Raw genomic sequence first — 22588 nt, 5'->3', positions numbered from 1 at the left:
ATTAACATTAGATACATCCTACATATTTCCATTTATGGTTGCATCTGTTGAAAGATCTTTCAATAAACTAAACCTATTAGAAGTTTTGTGAGGAGATTGATAGACCTGGTAGTGTTTAATATTGAGACTAGGTTGCAGGAAGAACTGCCTTCAGTGAAATCATCAAATCATTTACGTTAAGAAAGGCTTCCAAAACTTATTCTATTTAGTTATGAGGATTCTCAATTCTACATTAATAAAGTCATTAAATTCTCATCAATGTATTTAAATTTTCAATAAATTATCCAACTAATTGAATGTTTATGTTTATTTACTCTCAAATGTTATTGATAATTGTTGAAAGCCTTTGTCCATAAAATTGCTGAAAGTTCAATGCCCCAAGGGTTTAGCACACTGGACCACCACAAGGGACCTTACTCCTGGTTTCAGTCTCAGAGCTACAGAGACTCTCCGTACATATGAGTTTATATGGATATACATTCCTAAATACATACATATACACATACATGCTACATATGTGTGCGTATGTGCATGTACACACACATACGTACAAACACACTCACATGCATGTATATATTAGCCGTACAAATTAATCAAATATACATCCATACACTTTGCACACATACATGATGTATCTCATTATAAATGTCAGTTGGTTGATTTCTCCAGTATTGAGAAAGGGAAAAGGGGAGTAAACAAGATACAAAGAGAATTAATATAAGAGGTGCTGGTTGAGTACACATACTAGGCTTGGTGGTAGGGTTGAGAAAAGGGAACGACAGATTGGTTAAGGGAGAAGGTTAAACAGCCGTGGCTGTGTGGTAAGAAGCTTGCTTCCCAACCACATGGTTCTGGGTTCAGTCCTACTGTGAGGCACCTTGAGCAAGTGTCTTCTACTATAGCCTCAGGCCAACCAATGCCTTGTGAGTGGATTTGATCGAAGAAAACTGAGAGAAACCCATTGTTTATATGTATGAATGTATCTATTTGTGTGTGCCTTTGTGTCTGTGTTTGTCCCCCCCATCACTGTTTGACAACTGCAGTTAGTGTGTCTATGCTCCCATAACTTAGCAGTTTGACAAAAGGAACTGTAAGAATAAGTACTAGGCTTTAAAAAAATAAGTCCTGGGGTCAGTTTGTTCAACTAAAACCTTTCAAGGTAGTGTTTCAGCACGACCACAGTCAAATTACTGAAACATGTAAAAGAATAAAGGAATAAAAGAAAAATGAGAAATTTATCTTCTTTAATTTTATCTTAAAGTAATAGATATTTTTCTTTTAAAAATTAGAATTCATTTCATTATTATATATTAAGGTGTTTGGAGAACAGTTAATGTATTATATTTATCTTCAACAATAATGTCTACATAACTATTTGTTTTCAAAAATAACAGCTAGAACTCTATTGTCATTAGAAATTCTTTCAGTTAGGGATCAAAGTTTCCAGCTGTAACTATGTAGGAGAAAATACCTCAGTCTATGCAATATATAAAACTATCCTTTGCTCTCTTGAAAATCATTTTACATCAGATTTCCAGTAGGTGATATAGAACAACTGCTCAGAATATTTTAGATTGATTTAGAGGAGGGTTTTGCCTCTGGTGTCCTGAGTGTTTGCTAGATTATGACATAAAAGGGAAGAGAATATGAATAGAAATACCTAGAATAGAAATGTCTGTGAACTATTCAAGCTGAAGGAGTCACTTTGTTCAACAGGTCATGGTAAAACATACTTGCTGTCAGGAAAATTCAGTTGATTGATTGATCTTTATAGTTGAACAATCAATCTCAACCAGTCAGGATTCACAGTACAGGTTATACAATTCATCTTCTCACTCACTGAATATACAATGTAACTTGCAAGGCCTCTGCTCTGGTGATTTTCCTGAATCAATATCTCACCCTTACACATCAATCCATTACAAAGTTACCCATTTACAGCTGAGTAATGTGAAATGAAATGTTTTTTTATATTAAGCCCACATTCTATTTAACTCTAATGTGTCTTCAATGCTAGTCTGTATCATCAAACTATTTGCCTTAACTTTTAACTACACACAATGAAATGAAATAACTTTCTTAATAACTCAGAGCAAACTATAAACTGAACCCCCTTTTACATTTAATTGAAGAACTTCTTAGTTAAATTTGGGTTTTTTTCCATCACACATTGGTCAAAAATAAAGGTTTCTTCTGCTAAAAACATCTAGTTTTCACAGCCAGTTTGAGAATCAAAACCACAATCTTGCAATTGTGAGCGCAACACCACCAAGCCACATGCCTTCACTTAATAAGCTATCTTGAATGATCAAACAGGGCATAGGGCTGGACTAGTGCTATACAAAATGTCATGTATTAGACTAGCGTTGAAGACACATTAGAGTTAAATAGAATGTGGGCTTAATATAAAAAACTCTGTTGACATATGCTGTAATGTAGTTGTTTGTTAAGAAACTATCAGACTAAGAGATAAAATATAGATTAAGCCTATAGAAAAGTAATATTAAGAGGTTTTTATGCTGCACCTGGTTGAAGATTTTGCCAATATCAAGGTCAACATTAGTTTACTGAACTTTACAAGAATGAGGAACCACATATGTATGACAAAGGAAAGCATGATAACTGCATTAAGAGAGCTCAAATGATAAGAAATGTGGTTGTTTACAATTGTTTTCACCAGCTTTCATATCATTAACAATAAGTTAATATAGTTGGTCAGAGGTTATTCTTCCAGGATACAGGATATACTTCTACATATTATTATATAATGAAGTAGATAGCCATACATTTAGTGTCTGTATTTTCACATTATATTACCACTATACCAAAATCTATCTCCTTGATGTGTTATGAAGGGGAGTGAATATATATTTCTTTACTACCCACAAGGGGCTAAACACAGAGGAGACAAATAAGGACAGACAAACGGATTAAGTCGATTACATCGACCCCAGTGCGTAACTGGTACTTAATTTATCGACCCCGGAAGGATGAAAGGCAAAGTCGACCTCGGTGGAATTTGAACTCGGAACGTAACGGCAGACGAAATACGGCAACGCATTTCGCCCGGCGTGCTAACATTTCTGCCAGCTCGCCGCCTGAAGGGGAGTGAATAGTTGGTAGCAGTAGGTTGTTCCTGTCAGATGACATAGGTAGCTATAACCAAACTTTTTGCAGGTTTCTGGCAATAAATTAATTAGAACAATAAGCAGTAAATAAAAGAAAGATTCAGGTACATGTAATCATAATGTCTTCAGTAAAAGAAATACTCTCTGAATAGATAATGGGTTGTATTCAAACTTTCTCCTATCTGATCACTTAATTATAAACATTTGGAATCTCTAAAATATTATTTTATTCCAGAACTGTCTAAAAATTTTTATTTATGTATTTATTTTAGATGATGTTCCTTTTATAAAATATTTTGTGCAAAATAAGAAAGACAATCAACAGCTTCACTTTAGAACTAACTCAACAAGATTATTGGAGATAAGCCATGAAAATGTAAATATTTGTTGATCCTTTTATTTTGGATCACATTTTTAACTTAACTTCATCAGAAATAAGCAATGATGTGTCTCCTTGGAATAGAATAAGTCTATCTGAAGCAGCCACAGCAACACTGGTATGAATAATTTGCTTTAGCATGAGCAGCTAGAAAACATTTTATCTTATTACTTAAAATTCAGTGTAATGTAATGCACTAAATAAATATTAAGTTCTAAGTATAGTGAAGCGGAAAAGGGACCCAGTCTTTCAGATTCTACTTAAAAACCTTGAAATGTAAACAAAAAAAGAAAAGAAAGATAAATCTGTTCTACAAAATGACAAGGGGATAAAATATCTTTTAAACACGTGTTACATTATTATTTGATGAATGTGTTAATAGAACACATTCAAAAGATTCATTTGAACAATGTTTGTGTCGATATCAGGGGAATAACTTTCTTAATAACTCAGAGCAAACTATAAACTGAATCCCCTTTTACATTTAATTGAAGAACTTCTTAGTTAAATTTGGTATTTTCTATCACACATTGGTCAAAAATAAAGGTTTCTTCTGCTAAAAACATCTAGACTGGAATTTTTATTCTATCTTACTTTTTTTTAAGTGAAATTTTACAATATATCAAAATTTAAGGATTTTATATTGATACAAGTTAAAGTGCATAGCCTAGTGGTTATAGTATTGCACTCATGATTGCAAGGTTGTAGTTTCAATTCCTAGACCAGTTGTATGTTGCGTTCTTGAGCAAAACACTTCATGTCATGTCACTCCAGTTAATGGGTAATGCTGGGACAGGCTGATGGTCTGTTCAAGGGGAATGTTGGCCTGGCTGCCTAGCCAGGAAGAAGACATCATTGAAAAGCTAGAATGATGCAAATTGCATTGTAACAAGTGGTGCCTAACAACATCCAGTAGTCTGGTTGACATTATTATATCACTAATCTTGTTACTCATGAACATCACACAGCTAAAAATCTTCAAATTCACTACAAACGTTGTCTTACTATCACCTTCACTAATTTGCAAACCAGAATTTAATCACAATCAGAACACCCAATTAATCACTGCATGAGTATAAGCAAATGATATGAACCACTTTTGGAGGGTATAAAAACTTATCAGTGATAGACACAAGCAAAATCTTGAAGACAACCTGAATTTGGGAGTATGCTGATTTGTCTGACACTGGCATTATTGCTGAAACTCAAATCCTTCTAAAAATTTGGGAGCTTCTATGTAGTTACTTAACCGGCTGAAAAGAGTAGCCAAATTTGCCATAAATAACATCTTAAAGTTCTTTGGTAAAAAAAAAAAATACCTTGGACAATATAGATCTAAAAAATAGGGGCCTTTGATCATAGGTCTGTTTTGATTAGGGTGGGCATAAAGCTAAACAACCAGGTAGTTTATAAACATTTGCGAAATTACATTTTGATATCCTTCATTTTCTAGAGTAACTTACATCGAAATAAAATGTAAAGAGGCCTTCTGATCCTGTAGCTGTATATCCTGAAAACTTACAAGCATGAAAGAAAGAGTTTTTAACATTCAGCAATTTTTGCAAAACCAGTCCAGTTCCATATTCTTTAACTTGGCACAGATCAAGATTCTTTGAAACTTCAGTCTTGAAACTTTATAATGAACTATGGCTTGAAATCTTTTCCAAATACAGAAATCACCTTACTTATCTTGGATCTTATGGCAAGAAATTCCACAAGTGAATGGTCATTTTCAAAGTTCAAGTAGGTAGGATACAATAATGGACAAAGAAGTATTTTGAGTTAGAGAGAACAGCAAAGTTTTTGTTTTTTTGGAAGCTTGTCAATTTTGAAAGACAGTGCCCGAGGCTTTTGTAGTCCTTCCAGTATGACAATCAAAGTTACATATTAAACATCAAAAATATATTTTGAGGGTATCCAAGTTTATGGTCAAGTTTAAAAAGTAAAGTTTCAAGATATAAAAAAATGAACTAGCAGCCTCACATAACTTTAAGCTACTACTAAGCTAGTAGTAGTAGTAGTAGTAGCAGCAGTTTTTTTGACATCCATGGTATTGTGCATCAAAAATTTATCCCCCAGGCCAGACCATCAATCAAGAGTTCTACTGTGATGTTTTGAAGAGTTTCACGAAGACATTCAGCGAAACTGACTGGATCTGTTGAGCGCAAAGAATTGGTTTCTTCACAACAATGCACCCTGTCACTGAGCTCTCCTCACTCGTGAGTTTCTCACCAAAATCAACATGATAATACTTCCACGCCTGCCCTGTTTGCCAGGTTTAGCACCTGCAGACTTCCATCTCTTCCCCAAGATGAAAAGGCAGCTCAAAGGTCATTGTTTTAACACCGTTGTCAAAATCCAGAGCAAATCGTAGAAGGTCCTTGACTGACCTATGGAAAACAACATCAAAGTCGGATTCCAAAAGTGGCAGGAACACTGGGACCAGTGTATAGCTGTGCAAGGTGATGACTATTTCTTAAGTAAATAACTTATTTTCTATTAAACATAACTAGTCCCAGGAGCTTTTTGATACTATCTCGTATATTATATATATATATATATATATTCTTTTACTTGTTTCACTCATTTCATTTGGCTGTTGCCATGCAGGAGCACCACCCTTTAGGCAAGCAAATCAACCCCAGGACTTACTCTATCAGTTTCTTTTGCTAAACTGCTAAGTTATAGGGATGTAAACACAGACACACAAACATATAAACACACACACATATATATAAATAATATATATATATATAACACAAATAAGAAAATGGAGAGGACAATCAACTGACAAACATCAGCCTGTAAACATTCATTTGGATCTATTTATAAATTAATTACAATCCTATGTATAACTAATCAAAATAAATAAACAAATAAACAAGTAAATAAATAAATTTATTTATTTACTTGTTTATTTATTTTGATTACTTATACATATGATTGTAATTAATTAATAAACAGATCCAAATGAAACAGGCTGATGTTTGTCAATTCATTGTCTTCTCCATTTTCTTATTTGCCTTATTAATTACAAGTAAATTTCTGCTTTACCCCCACTCATACCCATTATTCAATTGCATTGCTGCCCTGCAACAGATGTTAAACGATGATGATGATGAAAATTTCATCAAACTATTTCTCTGTCATTTATGACTTTATACACTCCTTGTGGTTTTCCCTTGTATTGTACTATATATTCTATATGTTTTGTAGAATGATACATTAAGGAGCTTTTTTTATGAGTGCAACCAGATTACTTGAATCTATATACTGTGACTTAAATTTATATATATGTAATACAAAACATTTATGTAATACATACATACTGATATACACACACATGCAATTTATATGGGGTTGGAATTATAGAAAATTATGTTATCTTAATCATGTCTAATTTGTAACAGAGAAAATATATGCTGAACAAAACTTAACAATGATTTTCTATATGATGACAAGTTCCATTATTCCACAGTAAAAAGCATTTAAAAACTGTAGAGAAAATGTGAATACAACAGAAATTTAACAGGTGCAATATGAACAATAGTTGTGATGAAATTTAACGTTTATTACAACAGATCTTACCAAAGTTTCATCATATTCAACTTTTCCCAACAATTTATTTCATAATTACCATCTTCCAATGGCAAGAAATGATATGTAAATTTTAATGACATTTACTCTTCACATGTTTGTGACATTTTTTGCTTAATTCTGTCTTATTTAGAATAACTTAGCACCTCAAGCAAAGCATCTCAAATGTCTTCATAACTCAAGAAATTTTTATCACACTTTGCAATAAATGTCTTCTATATAATGTAGTTAAAAACAAGTGCCATAATGTTCCAACATACCCCAAATTCAATGAACTATATCAGTTTAATGTCATGTCATGCATGCAAAAGGAACTGGTGAGAATCTTTAAAATGATAGACAAATACAATTCCTGATAATTCAAATTAACAACTAAACTATTTTCATATGTTCATATAATGTGGTACATCAGTGTGTTGTGAATCTGGTTGTGGTGTTGGCATGTCTGGAACTTGTGAATTTGGCTGTTGTGATGGAGTCAGATCTGAGTCTTGTGAACCTTGAGGTGGTGGTAGGTCTGTATGTTGTGAACCTTGTTGTGACTGAGGAAGGTCTGCATGTTGTGGAGCTTGTGGCATATCAGATGGTTGTGATATGGATTGTTGTGGCATATCTGTGTGTTGTGAGTTTTGATGGGATGACATATTTGTATGTTGTGTGTTTTTTTGTAGATCTTGCTGCTGAGGTGATATATTTGTGAGTTGTGGAGTTTGTGATTGTTGCTGTGAAGTTTGTGACTGGGATACATTCAGCTGAGACTGATGAATATCAATGGAAATGAATTGTTGATTCTGGGGTGATTGAATTGCCTGTTGTTGTTGTTGTCGTGGTGATCGCTGCAGGTGTTGAGGAACACAGCTCAGTTTTCTGTCACCATTATTAGTTTTCTGATGCCTCTCAAGATGATCTTTTCGAGAAAATGCAAAACCACATATGTTGCATTTAAAGGGGCGCTCCCCAGTATGAGTACGTTTGTGCAACTTTAGTGATGACTTCTGAGTAAAAGACTTCAGACAAATATCACAGCTGAACATTTTTTCATTTGTATGTGTTCTTCTGTGCCGTTCAAGTGTGCTATTATCATGGAAGGCTTTACCACAAATTCCACATTTGAATGGCAGTAGTGCCGCATGTATACGTTCATGTACTTCACCATCAGAGTGCTCTGTGAAAGCCTTCCAGCAAGCCTTACAATTGAATGGGTTTTTAGGACTTTGATATTTTTGCATACTGCTTACATTTGTAGGTGCATTACTTCTTGGAATAATGACAGCATCATGACTTCTAAAATGCCTTGTTAGATCTCCTTTACGAGAAAAAGCACAGCCACAGATACTGCATTTAAAATTCTTCTCAGCGAGATGATGTTGGTAAACAGTAGTATTGCTCATACGAGAGTGAGTTGTGGTGTTAACATGTGTTCGCATGTGGCGTGTAAGATTTCCATTTCGAGAAAATATACAGCCACATATATGACATTTAAAAGATTTGTCAGTATGTTGATGGTTACAAGAAACACTACTACTGCTGAAAGTGGTGGTTATTGGAACTCTGTGAGTTCGCATGTGACGTGTCAAGTCTCCATTACGAGAAAAGATACTCCCACAAACATTACATTTCAAAGGCTTTTCTCTCGTGTGTACCATTTGATGTTGTTTTAGATGATACTCTTGACTAAAAACTTTACCACATGTGTCACAGTTAAAAGATTTATCCATTTGGTGTGTCCCTTTATGTTGCTCAAGGTTGTCGTAACAAGTGAAACCTTTTCCACAAATTTCACAACTATGTGACCGTTCTACACCATGAATAGAATCAACCAAGTCAAAGTTAGGAATATTTGATGGTATCATATGATTCATGGTGAATTTTCTTGAAATATTTGATTATTTAAAACAAAACAGAAATAAAACTAAATATAGGCTTTAATCAAGATTTAAGTAATACTAATAAATTCAATTACAAGTTATTTCATTAAATCTAAAATCTAGTTGAAAGAGTTACTGAAACATTTTTTTCCTTTTATTACACTTGTTTGGGACACTAGAGACAGTGCCTACATCCTTTATAGGACCATCTAAATTTGTAGATATTGATAATAAGTGAGATTGGGATATGATTAATGTTTAAATTGAATTATTTTAGGTTAGTGATTGGAAAGAAAACAGGACAGGGAACAATGGAAAATAACAGTATTATATTATAACAGTAATTATTATATCAAATTTTGAGAAAGGTTTGAAAAGAAAAATGAAAAAAAGAAATGTTTACAAATTTTTTCAATATAAATAAAATCTTACAAAAAATAATAATGTATGGATGAGAAATAATTACTGAGAGTAATCTATAAACATATATACTCTTTCATCAATATTATACTCTATTCAAGGTGGAGAGCTGGCAGGATCATTAACACACCAAGCAAAATGCTTGGTGACATTTTGTCTGTCTTCATGTTCTGAGTTCAAATTCTGCTAGGTCAACTTTGCCTTTCGTCCTTTTAGGGGTCAATAAAATAAGAACCAATTGAGCACTGTGGCTGATGTAATTAACTTACCTCCTCCCCTGAAATTGCTGGCCTTGTGCCAAAATTTGAAACCAATATTATACCCTATTCAGATTGTGAAACTTGGTGTCACATTTTAAAAGTATGAAGGTAAGCAATCATGCATACCTATACAGATAAGCATTCAAGTGTTGAGTTAGACATGTTCTGAGAGGAATATATAAAACGACATCAGAAAGAGGAATTACTTCAACTCCCCTATGAGACTCTTACTTCATGTGTAAAATTTCATTTGATGCGGAATAACAAAAGAAGAATCTGTCAGGTATATGAATTTTGTCATGTAGCTGTCTCATCACTTCATCACTTTCTGAAACACATTTTCTTCTTCAGCCTCATTTTCATGGACTCTTAACTAAATTTCTTATAATTATCATTTTAATACCAAACCAGATATAGAAGCTGGCTATAAATGGCAATGGAATTCATGTTAAGATATTCATAAACTCCATTGATAATAGTCTTGAATAACAATCAGGTTGATCTGACAACAGGTTTAGCCGTTCAATCGGTGATATGGTTATCTGGAAAAAATGTATTAAAAAAACAATGATGAATAATAGAAATAAAGCAGATGAAAATAAGAAATTATAATTACAAATCAAATTTTATGTTATTTACAGATAAAATAAAATTCTGAAATTAATGACTTTTGCGCTTGACTTTTTCAATCATTCCAGCCTCCATTCATTTCCGGCGCTTTGTTACAAGATACCTGTAGAGTGGATTTAAACTATAGAGCTTAATTTCAACTGTAAAGTAAGTACTTCCATGTCTTTGACTATGTGCATAAATGTATTAAAAGCCATCAGTTAAAAATATAGATCCTGAGTTAAAACTCTCAACAAAGAGAAATACATAGATTTTTAAAAATAGGCCGTAGATGACCAATATAATCATTGTGCAGAGCAGTGGTTAAAATGGTTAGGTCATTGTAGAAAATTATGATTAATATTTGTGAAAGACACAAAGTAATTGAAATACTGTAATTCAGTGGTTCCCAAACTTTTTAGAGTCGCAACCCACTATTTATCACACCAGTTTATGACGACCCACTTAACTCTACTTGAACTATCTCGGTAGACAGCAGTTAATCAAAGCTAATGCGTAATTTTATAACTTTTTGCGACACACTAAGATTCCATTCGCGACCCATCTCTGGGTCGCGACTCATAGTTTGGGAACCACTGCTGTAATTGGAAGACAAAGCTAATGTGTGGACTCAGTTTGCAATGTTAGGTAAAGAACAATCTTATTAAATGGAGAACCACTTTTCTTTAAGTTTAAATTCATTTCAAAATAAAAGAACACCATTATATAGAGAGATAATGTGTTAGCATAGATTAACCTTTTCATATCTAAACTGGCAATATCAGGCTCAAACATTCTACCTATTCTACATTCAAACCAGCCAGATCCAGCCTCTCACACCAAGCCTACAATGTCATTCTAAATATTAATAATCACATCATCAAAATCTCAAGTCTACAAAATAATACATAATTAATCCAGAACAACATCATCATCATCATCATTATCATTTAACGTCCGTTTTCCATGCTAGCATAGGTTGGATGGTTAGACCGGGGTCTGGGAAGCCAGGAGGCTGCACCAGGCTCCAGTCTGATCTGGTAGTGTTTCTACAGCTGGATGCCCTTCCTAACGCCAACCACTCCGTGAGTGTAGTGGGTGCTTTTTACGTGCCACCGGCACAGGTACCACGGGAGGCTGGCAACGGCCACGATTGGTTGGTGCTTTCTATGTGCAACCGGCACAGAAGCCAGTCAAGGCGGCGCTAGCATCGGCCATGTTCGGATGGTGCTTTTTATGTGCCACCGGCACAGGTATCACGACTACAATTTCCATTTGATATTTATTTTGATGTTGATGTACTTGACTCAATAGGTCTCCTCAAGCATAAATAAAAAAGCATTACATATGACAGAATAATCTGAACGCTAAAGGATTAATGTATTCATACTTAGTTATGTCCAGATAACACACTGAAGACCTCTACAGGGTTCCAGGACAATTACAGAAAAAATAAAACAAAAATACATAACTTTTCTAGGAAAGATTTTATTCAGTAAAGATTTAAAGCAGTAACCAGTATTAAATAATGCCTTGTTATAACTATTTGTGTTTGTGATGGGTATAACCAACTGTAAGATTTCACATCTATGGCTATTTTAAGAGTTCTCCATATACATGAAACTTAATAATTTACTTAAGTAAAGTGAGAAGCTGGCAGAATCATTAGCACACCAGGAAAAATGCTCAGAAGCATTTTGTCTATCTTTAAGTTCTGAGTCCAAAATTCTTCCATGATTGACTTTGCCTTTCATCCTTTTGAGGTAGATAAAATAAGTACCAGTTTAACACTGAGGTTGATGTAATTGACTTACCCCTCCCCTGAACTTTCTTATTTCTTTATTGCCCACAGGGGGCTAAACATAGAGGGGACAAACAAGGACAGACAAAGGGATTAAGTCGATTACATCGACCCCAGTGCGTAACTGGTACTTAATTTATCGACCCCAAAAGGATGAAAGGCAAAGTCGACCTCGGCGGAATTTGAACTCAGAATGTAACGGCAGACAAAATACTGCTAGGCATTTCACCCGGTGTGCTAACGTTTCTGCCAGCTTGCCACCTGAACTTTCTGGCCCAAAACCAATATTTTGCTCAAGTAGCATCCAATATTATAAATAGTTCTGTATCCAATAGTCTATTTTCTTAAAGTCCTAAACATTCACACATTCACACAAACACACATGTAGATATGTATGCATGTATGTATGTATGTATGCATGCATGCAGTATCTCACAGAAGTATGTACACCCTAAAAACTTTCAGTAAAATTGCCGTTACTCAAATAACATCGAAGGAAATCAAAGGAAATTTATACTAAATAAAATATATTATACATGGAAACATTATACAAATTTAGAACACAAAACAATAAACATTTTCAAACATATGAATCATCATCATCATCATTTAACGTCTGTTTTCCATGCTAGCATGGGTTGGACAGTTTGACCAGGGTCTGGGAAGCCAGGAGGCTGCACCAGGCTCCAGTCTGATCTGGCAGTGTTTCTACAGCTGGATGCCCTTCCTAATGCCAACCACTCCATGAGTGTAGTGGGTGCTTGTAGTGGGTGCTTGTAGTGGGGCCAGAGGAGACTGGCAATGGCCACAATTGGTTGGTGTTTTTTACATGCCACTGGCACGGAAGCCAGTCAAGGCGGTGCTGGCACGTTCATCTATCTGTAGTACATGTAGTACATGTAGTTCATTTTACGTGCCACCGGCACAGGTATCACAACAATTACCATTTGATTTTCATTTTGATATTGATGTACTTAACTCAATAGGTATCCTCAAGCACAACAGGTCACCCTACGATCCAAGGTACTTTTGAATGGGCTGGGGCTGTTTATGCGAAACTGGTGTAGGATACAGCTGTGAACTCACTTTATTTGCCAAGTCTTCGCAGGCACAGCATATCTCCAGAGGTCTCAGTCTTTTGTCATTGCCCCTGTGAGACTCAACATTCGTAGGACATGCTTGACCACCTCATCCCATATCTTCCTTGGGTTGAGGTAGACCTCTACCCCAGATTCCTTCAACTGTTTGGGAGTGGCACTTCTTCACACATCTCTCCTCATCTATCTGTAGTACATGACCATACCAGTGCAAACTTCTCTCTTGCATGCCACATCCTATGCTTCTTATATCCAACATTTCTCTCAGGGTGCTTACACTGTTGTGTGTGTACACTGACATTATACATCCAGTGGATCATGCTCACTTCATTTCTTTCAAGCCTTCACATATCCTCTGCAGTCACGGCCCATGTTTCACTGTTGTGAAGTATGGCGGTTCAAACACATGCATTGTACAATCTACCTTTCACTCTGAGCGAGAAGCCCTTTGTCACCAGTAGTGGTAGAAGCTTTCTAAACTTTGCTCAGGCTATTCTTATTGTAGTGGTAACACTCTTTGAGTATCCCCACCACCACCACTAACTTGGTCACCTAGGAAGCGAAAGCTATCAACTACTTCTAGTTTCTTCCCCTGGAGTGTGATGGAATCTGTTTTCTGAGCATCTGTGGTGTTTATTGCCCCAGTGCATCTGACACACACGAAAGCTATCTTCTCAGTTAATCTTCCTTTGATGTTGCTGCACCTCTTATGTGTCCATAGCTTACACTGGGTACATCTTATGGTGTCTCTACCTACACCTTTTCTACAGATCGAGCAGAGCCACCTACCTGATGGGGTGTGTGATGTGTTCGCCTTCCTACTTACTAGAACTCTGGTCTTTGCTATATTGACTCTATAAGGCCTTTTGATTCTAAACCTTGCTTCCACACACAAAATTTCTTTTCTAGTTCTGGTAGTGATTCTTGAATAAGGGCCAGGTCATCAGCATAGAGGAGCCACCCGGGGCAACCCGTCTTGAATTTCTCTAATTTATGGGGGTGTAAACAAAGCAACAACAGTTGTCAAGCAGTGGTGGAGAACAAATACAAAGACACACACACACACACATATATACAATGGAGGGGAAATAAATATTCGTACATGTTAAAATTCTTTATTTATTTAACTTCTAATGAACATAAATGGGATATACCAATACTATATTTGCATACACATGCATAAACTAAGAATATGCAAAAGAAACTAACAAATTATAGTAACTAAGTAATTTATATTTAATTATAAATATTTAGGGGTGAAAAAAGCATTTGTACAGAACATAAATAACTGATAATTCTGATTTAATACTTCATACCATAACCATTATTCAGTTCCACTTCAACCAATGTCTTCTTGTAGTTCAACCTCAGGACATTTTTTTTAAAGCCTGGTACTTATTCTATTGGTTTCTTTTGCTGAACCACAAAGTTATGGGGACAAACACACCAGCACCAACTGTCAAGCAGTGGGAGACAAACACAGACAGAAAGACAGCCCACCACACACACATATATATATATATATATATATATAATACAAAATAAGACAAGAACGCAAAACATCTGGACAACTAGGTGATACAAAAATGAGACAACAAAACATCCAGAAAGACAATACAAAGAAAACAAGGACAGGTCATTCAAAGTTTTCTATCTTCAGTCAAGAACCAGATTATCCTCGCTATTTCGGCTAATTATTCTTGAGATTGCGCCAATCTGATCAGCCCCAAGGGAAAACTAAGCTAAGAGCATTAGATTCCTTGAAAGAAAGCAGCAAATGTATACAAAAACAAGGACGGAAAAAACGGACAATGTTACACAAATATAAATACAATAAAAATAATAACAGAACATAACAACATAACAACAGATGTCTTTCAACTAAGGACAAATTGAATTAAGCTGGCGCGTATGGAAATGAAGCCTTACGGCAGAGATACAAAATTTTCACAAACTCAGGGAAGAATATCGATGTTGCATGGACCACGGTCAGACCAAAAAGGAAGAGCAAGCTGGCCAATTGGTCACGTGAGAAGAGAAGTAGAAGCAGAGGGACAGAAGAATTAAGGAGGGGCAAGAGAAAATGACAGGGATACAGCGAAGTGAAAAGTGGAAGGAAAGTGAGTAAGAAGAGAAGGCTGATATATATATATATATATATATATATATATATATATATATATATATATATATATATATATATATATATATGTATATATATATATAACATCACCATCATTATTCAATACCCATTGTCCATGTTAGCATGGTTGGACAGTTTGCCCAAAGCTGGCAAACTGGGGAGCTACAAATGTCTGATTTTACATGGTTTCTACAGCTGGATGCTCTTCCTAACACCAACCACTTTACTTTTTATGTGACACTGCATGGGCACTTTTATATGGCACTGTCACAAGTGCTTTTTACATGACATCAGCACAGGACTTTTGTAAGTCAATCCTCACCACCAGGCCAGGGGGACCAGTTTTAACACTTCTGCTGTGGACTATGGATCTTCTTGAGTATAACAAGGCACCAGGCATCTCAGTCTTTTGTCATCTCGCCTGAAAAGTTTAGTGTCCTGAGGTTGTTCTTCAGCATACATATATATATATATATATTTATATACAATGGGCTTCTTTCAGTTTCTATCTACCAAATTCACTCACAAGGCTTTGGTAGGCCTGAGGTTACAGCAGAAGACATTTGCCCAAGGTGCCATGCAGTGGGACTAAACATGGAACTATGTAGCTGGGAAGCAAGTTTCTTACCACACAATCATACCTGCACCTATAGACCAACTTTCCAGGTCTGCTCTGGTTGCCTTGATGGAGTTGCTTGCATAGGCCAGATAGAACTCATTGAGGCAGATTTTCTTTGCTCAGATGCCCTTCCTATCACCTTACCTCACTTGTTTCAAAGTAAGATATTATTTCCACATGACTAGACATGTGTTTATGGAAGATTAGAAATGAATGAAACTGCTTGTATGATGGTAGCGCTCATTTACAAAATGAGGAAACCGAATCCACTCACAAGGTTTTGGTTAGACTGAGGGTATAGTAGAAGACGCTTGCCTCAGGTCTCAAACAGAGGGTACCAAACAGTGGGATTGAAACAAACATGGCTGGGAAGCAAACTTCTTACCTATGTAGTTATGCCTGTGTTTATAGTTAACCTTTGGGTAGCACAAATACTCCTGCTAGATTACACTAAAAAACATATTTTCCTTCATTTCTCAATTGTGTAAACTAAATCTAAATGTAGACCCAAATAAACAGATTTTAACTGAAACCATCTGGCACATTTGTAAAATTAAGTTACCAAGTCTAAGTAATATTTTATTGCAATGCACATTATTTAAGCACAAGGAAATTATAGTAATGAACATAGATATTTGATGTATATAAAGTGAAATGTTTATAGAATAGATTTCATAGTCTGAACAATAGATACCTGTGTATGGACATGAGCATATGTATGTATATGTGTGTGTGAGTTGAGCAAATAGTAGATGATATGAATATTCAGTCTTTTCAAGTCAACCAAAGAATCGATATTGCCAATAAAATTAATGATATAAATGCTATCCCCCTATCCCACTCTTCCCCAAGATCTCTCTCTCTGCACACTGCAATTAATTTCAAGCAACATATGCAGAAAACTGTGCTAATTAAGTTCCAACTTCAGCATTTATTATATCTGAAATTAAAATTAAGATATCACCAAGGAACATTAAAAAATAACTGTTCAGATATAGGCACAAGCTAACAACTTTTAGGGGAAGGGGTTAGTTGGCTACATTGACTACAATATTAGACTGATACCTATTTTATTAGACTCTGGAAGGATGAAAAGTAAAGTTGACTGCAGTGGGATTTGAACTCAGAACATAGAGGACCAGAAGAAAAATTGCAAAACATTTTTTTCTGATACGCTAGTGATTCTGTCAATCCATCACCCTAAATTGTTTCTGATTCGGGCACAAGGCCAGCATTATTTAGTGAGAGGATTAAGTAAATACCATTGACTACAGGACTTTATTTTATTGACCTTAAGAAGATGATGGCTAACTTTAGCAGTGTTTGAACTCAAGATGTTAACAGCCCAAACAAACACTGCAAAGCATTTTGATTGATAATCTAATGGTTCTGCCAATCCCTGACCCTCACAGATTAAATATTAATAAAATCATGGATATCATTAGTGTCTGATAGGAGTGTGGGTGTGGGTGTGGATAGCTGCAATGAGTGCTATTGGTAACATGAAATCTTGTACAACTTGTTATATTGTTGGGTTAGTGACTAAAGTGGCACCTCACCAGGCCAGCCAAGAGGTTTTCAAAAAACCAAGCAGACAAAACTGGTCAAAAGAACAGGTGAATCAGTACAATTTCTGTAGAATAGTGCACAAAGATATACTAACACTTAAGATTGCGAATGAGTGTACTGTAAGACCAATTTGGGAGCAACAGACACATAGTTCTTGTTAGAACATCTCTTCAAGAAAGGAGATGACAGGGACATTTAAGTGTGGTGGGTGTAACCTTACAGGTGAAATCAAGATACCAGAAGCCAGGAGAGTACAAAAGCATAGTAACATTGATAATCCCTGAGAATGAAGATCTGTGACCTAAATTGCATGAGAAAATATCTGTGCAATTAAGTTTTGGGTGCACATTTTCCTGTGTCACTATCTTTACTTTGAAAGCAATAGATCTAGTAGCAAGAATAATCTAACACAACTCGTACTGCCAGAAATCTAGTATATGAGTAACTCCAGAGTTTAAAAGTCAGATACCAATGGAAACTGATGGCATCATTCTTACATCTGCAGTAAAATTAGAAAAGTAATTCCAAGTGCGAATGCAAGACCTAGAATCAACCTCTCGAGGTTGATAAAATAAGTACCAGTTGAGTACTGGGGTCAATGTAATCAACTTATCCTCTCCCTTGAAACTGCTGGCTTTGTGCCAAAATTTGAAACCATTATTATTATTATTCTATGTTTGACTTTTGCTTTATGTCTGTACAAGTTGGCTCCAAGTCTCACCAAGAGACAACAGGTTGGAAGTTCTGTGCCATATATTTGGGGTTTTTTTTTTTTTGTGTTGTCTAATAATATGTCTAATACATAAAAATAAAATTTAAAAAAATAAATAAATAAAATAAAATAAAATAAATAAATAAAAAAGTTTGTTTTAAACCTTGGGATTACATAGTGAGTATTTTGTATTATTATTATTATTATCATTATTATTATAGACATCACACAGTATACAATATCGTGAGGTTGTTGATTGAAGATATTGTGTCTACCGGGGGTTTGTACTGTCTATCAAGTCATAACAAGGACCTCAGACAGACAGTACTTTATGCAATATGCGTGCAGTTCCAAGTAATGCCAACTTTTGCAATACACCTAGATTGTAGGGTATTTCTAAAGTTTTCAGATGTTTTCTCTTTTCAGATTGGGTGGTATTGAACCCAATGCTCCAATGACAATAGGGATAACCTTTATGTTTGACTCTCATAACTGTTATATCTTAGTGATCTCAATTCTTGGCTCCGCATATTCATCAACCTTTTCTCTTTCTTTCATGATGATATGTTGATCTCCTGGCACAGGTGGGGTGCAAATTTGTCCACATATACTCACCATCACCTGTAGTCATGACCTGCTCAGCCAGAACACCCATCCCCCACTTCCTCACCCCCTACTGCTCCCCTCTCCTTAGATTGCAGATGCTTGTCTCAGCAATGTAATCTGTTGTGACAAATAATGCTTTACTCTTTTACTCTCTCTTTTACGTGTTTCAGTCATTTGACTGCGGCCATGCTGGAGCACCGCCTTTAGTCGAGCAACTCGACCCCGGGACTTATTCTTTGTAAGCCCAGTACTTATTCTATCGGTCTCTTTTGCCAAACCGCTAAGTGACGGGGACATAAACACACCAGCATCGGTTATCAAGCAATGCTAGGGGTACAAACACAGACACACAAACACATACACACATATACATATATATACATATATACGACAGGCTTCTTTCAGTTTCCATCTACCAAATCCACTCACAAGGCATTGGTCGGCCCGGGGCTACAGCAGAAGACACTTGCCCAAGATGCCACGCAGTGGGACTGAACCCGGAACCATGTGGTTGGTTAGCAAGCTACTTACCACACAGCCACTCCTGCTTGTTTCACTGGACAGGTGAAAGAACCCACTGCTTGCCAGCAAGAGTTCACAGAAATGTTCATCTTCATTCTTTCGGGTGCTAAAAACTATCCTCCAATTAACTCCTCACTCCTCCCAAGCCTATAGCCTTAGAGCTGTCAGGATCAATGTTGACACAATGAAAGGTAAGTTCAATGAGATAGATGAAATATGCATGAGAGGAAGCATGTAGATGTGTACTATGTGCAAGAGGTAAAATGGCATGGAACCTCAACTAAACTGCGGGCTGGCAGAAACGTTAGCACGCCGGGCGAAATGCGTAGCAGTATTTCGTCTGCCGTTACTTTCTGAGTTCAAATTCCACCTAGGTCGACTTAGTCTTTCATCCTTTCGGGGTCGCTTAAATAAGTACCAGTTACGCACTGGGGTCAATGTAATCGACTTAATCCCTTTGTCTGTCCTTGTTTGTCCCCTGTATGTTTCGCCCCTTGTGGGCAGTAGAGAAATAAGGGAACCTCAACTAAACTTTATAAGAAATGTAGAACAAGAAAACTGTGAATTGGTACCACAAGATGCAAAGGACTTGCTGAACTTGATGAAAGTGCTTAAAGCATTGGAAAAATAAAGAATTTAAAGTTTTTATGAAAGATGCCTCTCATATTTAGATCTTGGAACATGAACTTTGAATGTGCAGAAGATTTGTAGTCTTAAAATTCTGGAGACATATCTTGGTTCAATGTTCAACCATCTGCAGCTAAGATCAACACAAAGACTGGAAAACAAGTAATAAGTATTGGTCATTTATTTGGTGTAGTTATTAAAAAAATAGGAGCAATGTGGTAGAAGCTACAGCCAGACGTCTTCTGATGACTAAAATAAGCATTCCAGCCGGCTCAGAATTTTTTGGACAAAATTAGAAATGACCAAGAGTTTCTTGGAAAAGTAGTTTCAAGTAAAAAATATAAACTTTAATATGTTTGAAAGATATATCTGATTTAAAAGAAGAAAAAAAAACGAGCTTATTTTTAACCGCCTCTATTTTAACATTATACATATTGTAACTGCTTTTGTACATTTTCTGTTTCCATTACCTGCCTTTATTTGTTAGCCTGACTCCCAACATTCTATTTTACCAGCTAACACGTATCACTTTAGCACAAGCTGGTAACTGCCCTCAAATAAGAAAGCGTGCAATTATGTTAATATATGAGCAGTTAAAAAAAAAAACCTTTTGGCAACTGGGAAGAGGAGGCTCAAATCTATGAGCTGTGGTCCTTCAGACCGTGTACGATATTCTTATTGGTCCCGATTTCAACACACACACATACGCACACACACACACACACACACACGCACGCACGCACACACACACGCACGCACGCATGCAGACATACATATATATATCAGTGGAAACTTATGGTCACGAATAATGTTACAAAACAGTTATTATTATTATTATCAAAATTAGAAAACCAGGATATTGACTTACATCTCATAATGTATATTATCGATCGGTTATTATTATCTACAAGGCTCCCTCCGTCCAAAGAATTAAGAGCAAGGTAGCAATTATGCAACATGTCAGGTAGAAACACTTTGGGTACAGGTAACTGAAAGGATACCTGTATATAACAAATTTGGGCAGCTTATTGTGTGTGTCAAGTTGTAAAATGATGATAGGTATAATAGAGGGGGAAAACACTGTAGTGATTGAATGACACTTTCAGCAGATTGAGGAAATCAAAGAGAAAATAAGAAATAGGGAAGAAATCGATAGACACATAAATCTCTCATGTATAAGCACAAATCTATGAAGAATCGCGAGACTCAGAGTAACATTAATAGACTAATCTCATTTCCAAGTAATTATACTCTGATTTGTACATTCAAACGTACATGTGAGTGTGTGTGTATGTGTGAATCCATCAATCTCTCTCTCTCTCTCTCTCTCTCTATATATATATATATATATATATATATATATATATATATATACAAACTGAGAAAACGGAAAACACGCAGGAAAAAAAATAGAAATTAGTAGGTAATTAAAAAAAAATAAAGACTAGTATGGACAAAAAAGAAAAACGTAAAATAACTAGGTGAATACATGCAATTAGCATTCACTTACATGAAAGAAGTAATTAGAAGAAATGTTAAGGAATCCACATCAATTTGTCCAACCACATGTCTCTGAATTCTAAACAATCATTGATTGAAATGAATCAATGAGAATTGTCATTGGTAGTTCACTTAGGCTCAAATATATGCTTTAGCCATCAATAACACAGAATTCGACGAGGGAAACCTTTCTGCGATCGCTTGCCCCGTTAGAAATAGCAGTCAAATTACCACGAATCATACTGTTTAGTTTTAGAAAAGAAGCACATTGGATAATGTTGTCATAGGTGAACTGTGTCGAGAAAACACGTAATGATCATTGTTTGAATACTTTTGGCTGTAGACCTGCTCTATAAGGGCTAATCTGGACTAAATAAATATACTAAATAAATGGATCGATAGGTGAAGAACAGTAATTAAGAGCAAAACAAGGAAAATGACTTACTGTTTTATAACATTTTCATTCCTTCACATGATCAAAATAACAAGGTTTGTTTCGAAAGATCACCGCCAAAATATGAAGATAGAAACATTCAGATACCACCGCACGAGTTTCACTTAATGAGTATGTGGCAGTGGGTGTGTGTGGAGCAGCTACTCATACCATTCAAGTGGAAGCAGCTTACTCTTCACATACATATATATACATACATTGCTTACCTTGAATACATTTTCTATCAAAAGGGAAAGAGTTAATTAAATATTTCAATTCAATATCGGATTTGCATAACATGTGCATTTGAAAGTACGATAGGGCAATTGACAATCAAAACAACTAGACATATTTCACAATATGAATCAAAGCTCACATCTTTGCCTTCTGTTCTCTCGCTAATTTCAGAGAGTGCGTTAGGAAATGGTAAAATTTCATTCTGTCGCAAACAAATAAACAACAGTGATACACTGTATAGCGTTAAAGAAGCTACCGGTTAGATGTAAACATAGAAAGGGGCAGATAACAAGTTGGTTTAAAGTCGGAGTAAGAGTTGGTTGATTCAAGGCAGGAATGAAGGAATACCAAGAGAAATATATGCTGAAATGGAAACCAGAATAAATGTTGGATGTCACATCTCAAGGCGTGGATGGGGAAGGTCAGTGCCACTAAAGGAAGTAAAATTGTCTAAGAGTAAC

At 35.7% G+C, this 22588-nt stretch overlaps 1 protein-coding gene across 6 annotated transcripts; it reads right to left on the bottom strand.

Moving 5' to 3' along the window:
• Nucleotides 1–6662: 6662 nt before the first annotated feature.
• Nucleotides 6663–22379, bottom strand: LOC115218794 (zinc finger protein OZF-like). 6 transcript variants are annotated; one of them, XM_029788728.2, is made up of 3 exons: nucleotides 21903–22371; nucleotides 7664–10194; nucleotides 6663–7627 (listed from the first exon to the last, which is right to left on the bottom strand). In XM_029788728.2, the coding sequence occupies exons 2-3, from the start codon at nucleotides 8964–8966 to the stop codon at nucleotides 7488–7490; spliced, it is 1443 nt and encodes a 480-aa protein (XP_029644588.1). In that variant the 5' UTR covers nucleotides 8967–10194; nucleotides 21903–22371; the 3' UTR covers nucleotides 6663–7487. The 6 variants fall into 6 exon arrangements, with proteins under 6 accessions (XP_029644588.1, XP_036364837.1, XP_036364835.1 ...); XM_036508944.1 differs by having other exon boundaries at nucleotides 6665–10194; nucleotides 22267–22379; XM_036508942.1 differs by having other exon boundaries at nucleotides 6665–10194; nucleotides 21903–22368.
• Between the last annotated feature and the right edge of the window lie 209 nt (nucleotides 22380–22588).

Source organism: Octopus sinensis, linkage group LG14, assembly GCF_006345805.1.
Source record: "Octopus sinensis linkage group LG14, ASM634580v1, whole genome shotgun sequence".
NCBI classification, from domain to species: Eukaryota; Metazoa; Mollusca; class Cephalopoda; order Octopoda; family Octopodidae; genus Octopus; species Octopus sinensis.
Note: the sequence above shows the minus strand (reverse complement) of the source record. Positions and strands in the feature narration are given on the sequence as shown.